Source organism: Otolemur garnettii, unplaced genomic scaffold, assembly GCF_000181295.1.
Source record: "Otolemur garnettii isolate 467f Iridium unplaced genomic scaffold, OtoGar3 scaffold00044, whole genome shotgun sequence".
Classification (NCBI taxonomy): Eukaryota; Metazoa; Chordata; class Mammalia; order Primates; family Galagidae; genus Otolemur; species Otolemur garnettii.
The window spans coordinates 8,354,071-8,362,343 of NW_003852439.1; the positions used below are offsets into that span (position 1 = coordinate 8,354,071).

General features: G+C 54.7%; 1 protein-coding gene across 1 annotated transcript in view; it reads right to left on the reverse strand.

Moving 5' to 3' along the window:
• Window positions 1-8,273, reverse strand: part of PKD1 (polycystin 1, transient receptor potential channel interacting) — a 53,875-nt gene that overhangs the window by 32,891 nt on the left and 12,711 nt on the right. Inside the window, exons 2-8 of the mRNA XM_023513737.1 lie at window positions 4,038-4,109; window positions 3,840-3,911; window positions 3,388-3,557; window positions 2,478-3,149; window positions 2,162-2,345; window positions 1,064-1,284; window positions 702-817 (exon numbers count right to left, since the gene is read on the reverse strand). Of these exons, the coding sequence (XP_023369505.1) occupies window positions 702-817; window positions 1,064-1,284; window positions 2,162-2,345; window positions 2,478-3,149; window positions 3,388-3,557; window positions 3,840-3,911; window positions 4,038-4,109 (1,507 nt within the window). The remainder of the gene's footprint in view (window positions 1-701; window positions 818-1,063; window positions 1,285-2,161; window positions 2,346-2,477; window positions 3,150-3,387; window positions 3,558-3,839; window positions 3,912-4,037; window positions 4,110-8,273) is intronic.

Below are 8,273 nucleotides of genomic sequence, written 5' to 3' on the forward strand. Positions count from 1 at the left end.
AATAATTCACAAACACTCATAGAAAAGGCTCAGGAGGTCGAGGCAAGAAGATCACTTGAAGCCAGGAGCTTGAGACCAGCCTAAGCAAGAGTGAGACCCTGGGGTCCCTCCAAAAAAAATGAAACAGAAAAATTAGCTGGATGTGGTGGTGCCCACCTGTAGTTCCAGCTACTTGGGAGGCTGAGGCAGGAGGATCACTTGAGCCCAAGGGTTTGAGGTTGCTGTGAGCTATGACAATACCATGATATTGAGGATGGGGGGACAGAACGAGACCTTATCTTGAAAAATAAAAAGGGCTCATGCCTATAATCCTAGTACTCTGGAAGGGTAAGGCAAGAGAATCCCTTGAGCTCAGGAGTTCAAGAACAGCCTGAGCAAGATTGAGACCCCCTCTACTGAAAATAGCAGAAAATCCGGGCATTGTGGCAGGCGTGTGTAGTCTTAGTCACTAGGGAGGCCGAGGTAACAGGATAGCTTGAGCCCAAGGGTTTGAGGATGCTGTGAGCCATGACACTACAGCACTCGAGACTAGGCAACAAAGTGAGACTCTGGTCTCAAAAAAGAGAGAGAAAGAGAGGGCCCAGGAGGATTATAGAGTTCTCCTGAGTAACAGAATTAAATGCTTTCCTCTCTGTACCCTGGATTTTCCAAACTGTCTATACTGGGTACTAACAACCTTAATCCATGGAGGGGCTGCCTACCTCCACAGGCTGCTGGGGGGCCAAGAGGACTTCCTGCTGTGCCAGTGGACGCAGAGGTCCCTGAAGGTCCCTATTGGGCACTCCCACGAAGAAGTTCTCAGCATCCCACACTGGGCCTGGGGTGGCAAGTGTACCTTGATGTGCCATCCCAGCTAAGGACAGCTGGGTACCCAGGTGAAGCAGGCCTGGGAAGGAGGCACCTGGCACCCCACCCCAGCACCCTCCATCTTAGTTCTCATGGGACAGCCTCAGTCCAGACACAACAGTAGGTACTCAGCAAATGTCTCATTCACAGCAAACTCTAAGGAATGAGCCTAGGAAGGGGGCACTCCTGGCTCCCCACCCACCACATAGGCACGCACCTCCTGGCCGCAACTCGCAGACATAGCTATGCGGAGCTGAGCACAAGTCCGTGTTGCACCGCCCAGCAGGCCCAAGCCGCACACAGTGCTCAGCTGAGGCAGGGTGTGGCTCCCCAGGCAACCAGTTCTGGCAGCTCTCCAGGCTAAAGGCCTCACCCTGGGGTGCCAAGCCCACCTCTGCTCCGTGCATGGCCGAGAAGCCGATCCACACATCCAGGCTCCTGTGGACAGATGGCAGGGCATTCAGGGGGCTCCTTGGTTGTCCCACCCTGAGGGGACACCGTCCCCCCAGCAGCCTACCAGAAGGGCCCTATCACATCCCTGTTTTCCAGACGGAGACTGAGGTTCAGAGACTGGATAAGCAAGGCCCACACAGCATCCATACAGACACCCACACCCAGGGGCCAGTGCGCAGAGCCAGGGGCACCTTGTGGAGCTTCATATCAGATGAGACCAAGGGCCATCCATCCCCTTGCCCTGCAGGAAGGCTCCAGGTGTACCATTTGAGGAGCAAGACAGCCTCATAGCACCCTCCAAAAGGGCAGCTCTGACAGCTCTGCAGAGGTAGGCAGCCCTCCTGTGGGTAAGGCTGTCTACACACACACCAGCAACGGCACGGCCAGGCGTATATAAGGCAGGCACACACCAGGAGAAGGGCTATGTTTGGGACCATTAACCAAGTTGTCCTGCACAGTGTGGGTAAACCATGGTGAACCTGCCTGCCCCACGAGGGGGAGTGAGCAGGGGTGGGGGAAAAACAGAAAGTCAGAGCCCACCCTTAAGAAAAGCTCAGGGTCTTCCCTAGAGGGACATGGACAAGGACAATACAGTGTCCAGGTCCACCTCCCACGCATGGTATGTCTCAGAAATGTTTATAAAGCCTGCCCTACCCCGTGTCCACTTCTGAGTGTACAGAGCTGACAGGAAGGGCCACCAGCACACAGCTCATCAGTCATCCAGACAGCTAGACATGACCTCTCTGGCTACCCTCACCTCTCTTCCTGAGTCTCCTCTGGCCTCAGGCTCTGCCCCAAACCGAGTGTTCCAGAGACACCCCCCCCGCCACCTCAAAGCCTCTCAGAGGATGGGGATAGGCACCTGGTAACCTGGGAGACCAAGAAGTGCTGGACAGCAGGACTGTCCACCATGGCCAGGGCAGCCCCAGCCCAGATCCGGCACTGCTCCTGCGCTTGCAGCCAGGCCTCCTTTTCCACTACCAGGCGGTAGCAGTGCCCATTGCCAGGGAAGATCTCTGTGTCTGAAGGGCAGAGAGGGTGCACCACTAGGGGGCAGCAGGCAGAAAGAACAGCAGGTCAGCATGTGCCCAAGGCTGGGGTGCCAAGCCCTTCCCTACCCACTCCAGCCCTGGGGAGGAAGGGGAGGCAGCAAGACATGACCAGGGCCCAGTGTGCACCTTGGGCTGGCTCTTCGCCCAGGGCCATGATGCTATAGGTGGCCTGGAGGCCAGAGCCACCACGATTCTGGATTCCAAGTTCAAGGCTCTCACCACTTCTCACCGAGGATGGGCACACAAGCTCTACAGCAGCAGGGGCCGCCTCCACCTGTACCTCTGTCTCCAGCGGAACTGAGATAGCCCCCAGAGCCAGCATGGCTGTCACATGATAGCGCCCAGGTAGCACAAAGCGGTGCATGGCAGCTGGACCAGCAACACCCACCTTGGGGGAGCCATCACCAAAGTCCCAGCGTGCAGAGCTGATGGGGAGTGGGGCAGCAATGTGGAAAGTTGCTGGCTGGCCAGAGGCCAGGGGTCCACGGGGCCCCACCAGGGTGGCCCCCGGGGAGGCAGGGAAGACGTGCTGGAGGAGGGTGGGGCCCACACAGGCAGGGGCAAAGGGCAGCAGGGGGCCAGAGCAGAGGGACAGGCAAGCCAAGGAGGTGTTAGGGGACTGTGCTGGCCCACACAGGCACCAGCCTTGCTCTGAGAGGGCTGCCAGATCATGGCCGGCTGAGAAGCAGAAGGCGCTACAGGCCTCAGGCTCTAGTAGGCCCTCATGGGCAGCTGAAAAAGCTGCCATCACCACGGCGCCTGAGCTGTTGTCAGGGAGGCAGGCGACATACTCCTCACCTGGAAGAGGCAGAAAGGGTGGTCCGCCTGGGGCTCCCACTTCCTCCTGGCCTTGCTCCACTCCTCCTACCCCAAGGTCCCAGACCAGAACCCCAGCAGCTGCACAGTACTCACTACCTTAGCAGGGTCCCATCCCAGGTGTGTCTGCTCCCTGGGCCCTGTCTGCTGCCCTTATTGGGCTAAGAGTCCTGAGCAGGTTCTTCCTGGCCCAGGTCCTATCGCATCCACCCACACTTACCACAGATGCCATCCTTTGAGGGGATGCCCAGGAGGGGCTGGCCAGCCAGGGAGCCAGGCCCAGCACATATGGCTGCCTCAGGCTGCACCACATGAATCTGCTGCTCCTCCACCCAGCGCACCAGCCAGGCCAGACCACAATCACACTCAAACGGGTTCCCGCCTAGGTTTCTGCAAGGAAAGGGTGGGTATGGGGCTCCAGGCCTGGCCTAAGGAAGAGTCTGTACCGGCCTCCCCTAGGAGAGACCAGGTCTGGGGGTCTCCCTGAGAGTCCAGCCTCCCACTGTAGTTGCAGAGACAGCCTATCCTGGAGGGGCTCTAAGCAGGAAAGCCAATTGCTCCCAGGTCTGGTCTCAAATCTGGGTGTGAGTATGGGGCCAGGTATAAGGGCAAAGGGGATGTTGGGGGATCAGGGGTACAGCCATTGACACCCACCAAAACAGTACAACTTACATTTCACTTAAATTAAATAAATTAGTAAATATTCCTTCCTCTAATGTAGAAATCTCGTTGTTGCTTATGTCCCTGGAAGAAAGAGGGCCATCAGGCAAGGTCTGATGGAAATCCCCATAGTCCTACAGTGACAGGAGCCACCACCTTTCTTCCCAGAGTAATCCTTGGGAGCAGCACAGCCAGGGGAGGGACACTCACAGTTCCACCAGCGCTGAGAGGTTGGCCAAAAGCCCGATGTCCAGCACCCGGAGCAGGTTGTGGGAGATGTCTCTGAGAAGTAAGCAGCCACAAGTAAGGGCTAGAGCCCCAGCAGGGCATGAGGCCGTCCTTGGGCCACCCTCAGGAACTTCCTATCACCCCAAGCTGTGGCCTCTCACCCTCCAAGTTCCCCCCTTTCACAAACCAGAGGGGGACCTTTCTGAAGGAGGATCTGAATAAATACTCATCTGAGGAAACCAGGGCAAGAGGGACCCAGGGGTCTGCAGCCCTTCATACCATATCCCAAGCTCTGGGCTGAGTACTACATGGCAAAACCACAAAGACCTGCTGACCATGGGAACCTGGACAAGCCCAGCCTCCTAGCCCTGCTCCCCAGTGCCAAGGCCCTCCATGTCCTGCCTCAAGCTCAATAGGGTTCCACATCATCAAGAGCTGACCTCACCCACCCTCCACTTGGTTTCAGAATATATTGGCCTCCCACCTTGGAATGTCCCCAAAGGCAGTAGGAACACAAAGAAATAATAGAGAAGAGGCCCTAGATGACCCCAAATCCTAGTGATGGAGATAACCATTAAACCCCAAGTTTAGCCAGGTGTGGTAGTTCACGCCTATAATCCTAGCACTCTCAAAGGCCGAGGTAGGAAGACTGCTTGAGCTCAGGAGCTCAAGACCAACCTGAACAAGGGTGAGGCCCCATCTCTACTAAAAACAAACAAACAACAAAAAAAAAAAAAGTAAAAAATTATATTTTAAAAAAATACAGAAATATTAGCAGGGTGTGGTGGCAGGTACTTATAGTCCTACCTACTTAGGAAGCTGAGGAAGAAGGATTGCTTGAGCCTATGAGTTCGAGGTTGCTCTGAGCAAGGCTGATGCCACATACTCTAGTCTAAGTGACAGGCTGAGACTCTGTCTCAAAAACAAACTAAAACACATACACACACACAAAAAAAAGCCTTAAAGCAAATGTAGGCAATTAACAAAAGAAGTCACAGAATGGGCGGTGCCTATGGCTCAAAGGAGTAGGGTGCCGGCTCCATATGCCGGAGGTGGCAGGTTCAAACCCAGCCCCGGCCAAAAAAAACTACAAAAAAAAAAAGTCTCAGACATGGAAGAAACATTCAATTTTAGTTCTAACTGGAAAAAGACCAATGGAAACAGCAAAAACAGCAATGCAGTGGCACACCAGTGTCAGGAATAGAGGCCTGGAACTAGGATGTGGAGGTGGGACAGGTAGCCAGAGCGGACTTGGTTCTGCTGAACCTGGCCAGAGCACCAGCCTTTCTAGCATAGCCTCTTGAGCCAACAATCCCTCTTAGGAACCCTTCCCACACCTGTGAGCCAACCTGACTCTCTGGGAACCTCAGTCCCCACCTGGCTCTTGTGGGTCTGGGCATAGCCCTGTACTCCCTGGAACCCTGCCCTTCCTATCAAGACAACCCAGCCAGTCAAGCCAGAGGCCAGGGACCCAAAGGCTGACAGCTGCCATCACCATTCCTAGCCTCCCCCCATGGCCACCCACCCTCCTGCCACACCCCTGCCCACCTCCTGCAGCAGCCTGCCCACACATAATGAGGGGGTCCAGGGAAGACAGAGGGGGTTTCAGAGAGGAAGGGACAAGGGGGCCAGGAGCCACCCCAGCTGAGATCAGCATGGCCAAGAGGCAGCCTCAGACCCTGACAAGCCCTACTTAAGAAGCTGGACACTAAGCACACAGCTCAGTGAGCCTCTCAGCTCCATCTGGAGATGAGGGTGTGCCTGGGGGCAGGAGGTACAGATCTCTTGTCCCCTAGAGCTGTGGAATAGCTAGAGAGCCTATGCCCAGAACATGGGGCTCCAGAAAATCCATAAAGGGGAGAGGCTCTTGGAAGGTGGGGATCATAGGGAAAGGCCCCTTTGCAGAGTTGCCTCTGGGACCACATCTGAGCACAGCTTTTCCCTTGTCCCCACTCACACACCAAGAAAGGGTGGAGGCCTCATTGTACATGAGGACGCATGGGCCACAGCCAGACTTATGGGGTGTCTACCATGTCCCTGTGCAGGGCAGAACAGGCTGGCCACTGGGAGACCAAGGAGAAGCCACTGCCCCAGATGGGGTAAGGCAGCTAGACTCCTACCTATCAGTCAAGCACAGTACCCAAGAGAGGTAATGGCTATATCACAAGACACTCCAGGTGGTGGCTACAGTGAGGACAACAGCAGAATCTGCACTTTGAGGAGTGACAGCCAAGGGGAAGGGTGAATCAGAGACCAAGGATGAGCATGAGCAGGGCACAGATGGAGGACAAGGATGTTGGGGACACAGCTACGTTTCCACGCCTACCTCTAGCCAGGTGCAAACACAGGAGGAAGGAGAGGAAAAACCTTAAGATATTTGTTCATAGGCCAGGTGAGGTGGCTCATGCCTGTAATCCCAGCATTCTGAGAGGCCGAGGTGGGCAGATGGCCTGAGATCACAAGTTCAAGACCAGCCTGAGCAAGACCCCCCCCCCATCTCTAAAAATAAAAAGTAGCCAGGCATTGTGGTGGGCACCTGTAGTCCCAGCTACTTCACAGGCTGAGGCAAGAGAATCACTTGAGCCCAAGAGTTCAAGATTGGGGTGAGCTATGACACCAGGGCACTCTACTAGGGGTGATAAAGTGAGACTCTATCTCAAGAGACAAGAGTCTCACTTTGTCTCCCTTAGAGTCCTGTGGTATCACACTTCACAGCAACCTCCAGCTCTCCAGCTCTTGTTGCAGTTTGGCCAAGGCCAGTTTTGAACCTGGCACCCTTGGTATATGGGGCCAGTGCCCTACTCACTGAGCCACAGGCACCACCCAAAGAAAACCATATTTGTTTATACCCCACCTTCTGTTGGGGCTTTTTTTTTTTTTTTTTTGAAACAGAGCCTCACTTTTTTTTTCTTTTTTGAGATAGTCTCAAGCTGTCACCCTGGGTAGAGTTCTGTGGCATCATAGTAGCTCACAGCAACCTCAAACTCAGGCTCAAGCAATCCTCTTACCTCAGTTTTTCTATTTTTGGTAGAGACAGGGTCTCGCTTTTGCTCAAGCTGGTCTCCAACTCATGAGCTCAAGCAATCTACCCGTCTCAGCCTCCCAGAGTGCTAGGATTACAGGTGTAAGCCACTATGCCCAGCCCAGAATCTCCCTTTTTTTTTTTTGTTTTTTTTGCAGTTTTTGGCCAGGGCTGGGTTTGAACCCGTCACCTCCAGCATATGGGGCTGGTGCCCTACTCCTCTGAGCTACAGGCACCTCCCTTTTTTTTTTCTTTAGAGACAGAGTCTCACTTTATCGCTCTTGGTAGAGTGCCGTGGCATCACACAGCTCACAGCAACCTCCAACTCCTGGGCTCAGGAGATTCTCTTGCCTCAGCCTCTCAAGTAGCTGGGACTACAGGCGTCCACTACAACACCCGGCTATCTTTTTGTTGTTGTTGCAGTTTGGCCGGGGCCGGGTTTGAATCTGCCACCCTCAGTATATGGGGCCGGCACCTTACTTATTGAGCCACAGGCGCCACCCCGGAGTCTCCCATTTTGTCTCTTCTGCAGAGTGCCGTGGCATGACAGCTCACAGAAACCTCAAACTCTTGGGCTCAAATGATCCTCTTGCCTCAGCCTCCCAAGTGGCTAGGACTTCAGGGCCTGCCACAATGCCCAGCTATTTTTTTTTTTAATTTTTTTTCCCAGCTTTTTTTTTTTTTTTGCAGTTTTTGGCCAGGGTTGGGTTTGAACCCACCACCTCCGGCATATGGGGCTGGCACCCTACTCCTTTGAGCCACAGGTGCCGCCCACTCTATTTTTTTTAGAGATGGGGGTCTCACTCTTGCTCAGGCCAGTCTCGAACTCAGTGAGCTCAAGCAATCGATCCACCTCAGCCTCCCAGAGTACTAGGGTTACAGGCTGAGCCATTGTACCCAGCCTATACCCCACTTTCTGGAACGTCCACAGGACCCTGAGAAGCCAGAGCAAGGCGTAGGGGACAGGCAGACCTCAAGGTCCTCCAAGCCCTCCCTTCCCCACTAGCAGCACTGAGGTATCTTCTGAACCATCCAGCAGCCCCACCCTGTCATAGGTGCTGGCCACATGCTCCCTGAACAACAGGCATGGCCCATAGGCAGGAAAAGCAGCAGATGGCAGTGCAGACCCCATGCAGCCCAGCTCCAACAGCTTAAGCAGGTCACCCAGCTAGGACCTAGAAGAGAGCCATGTGCTG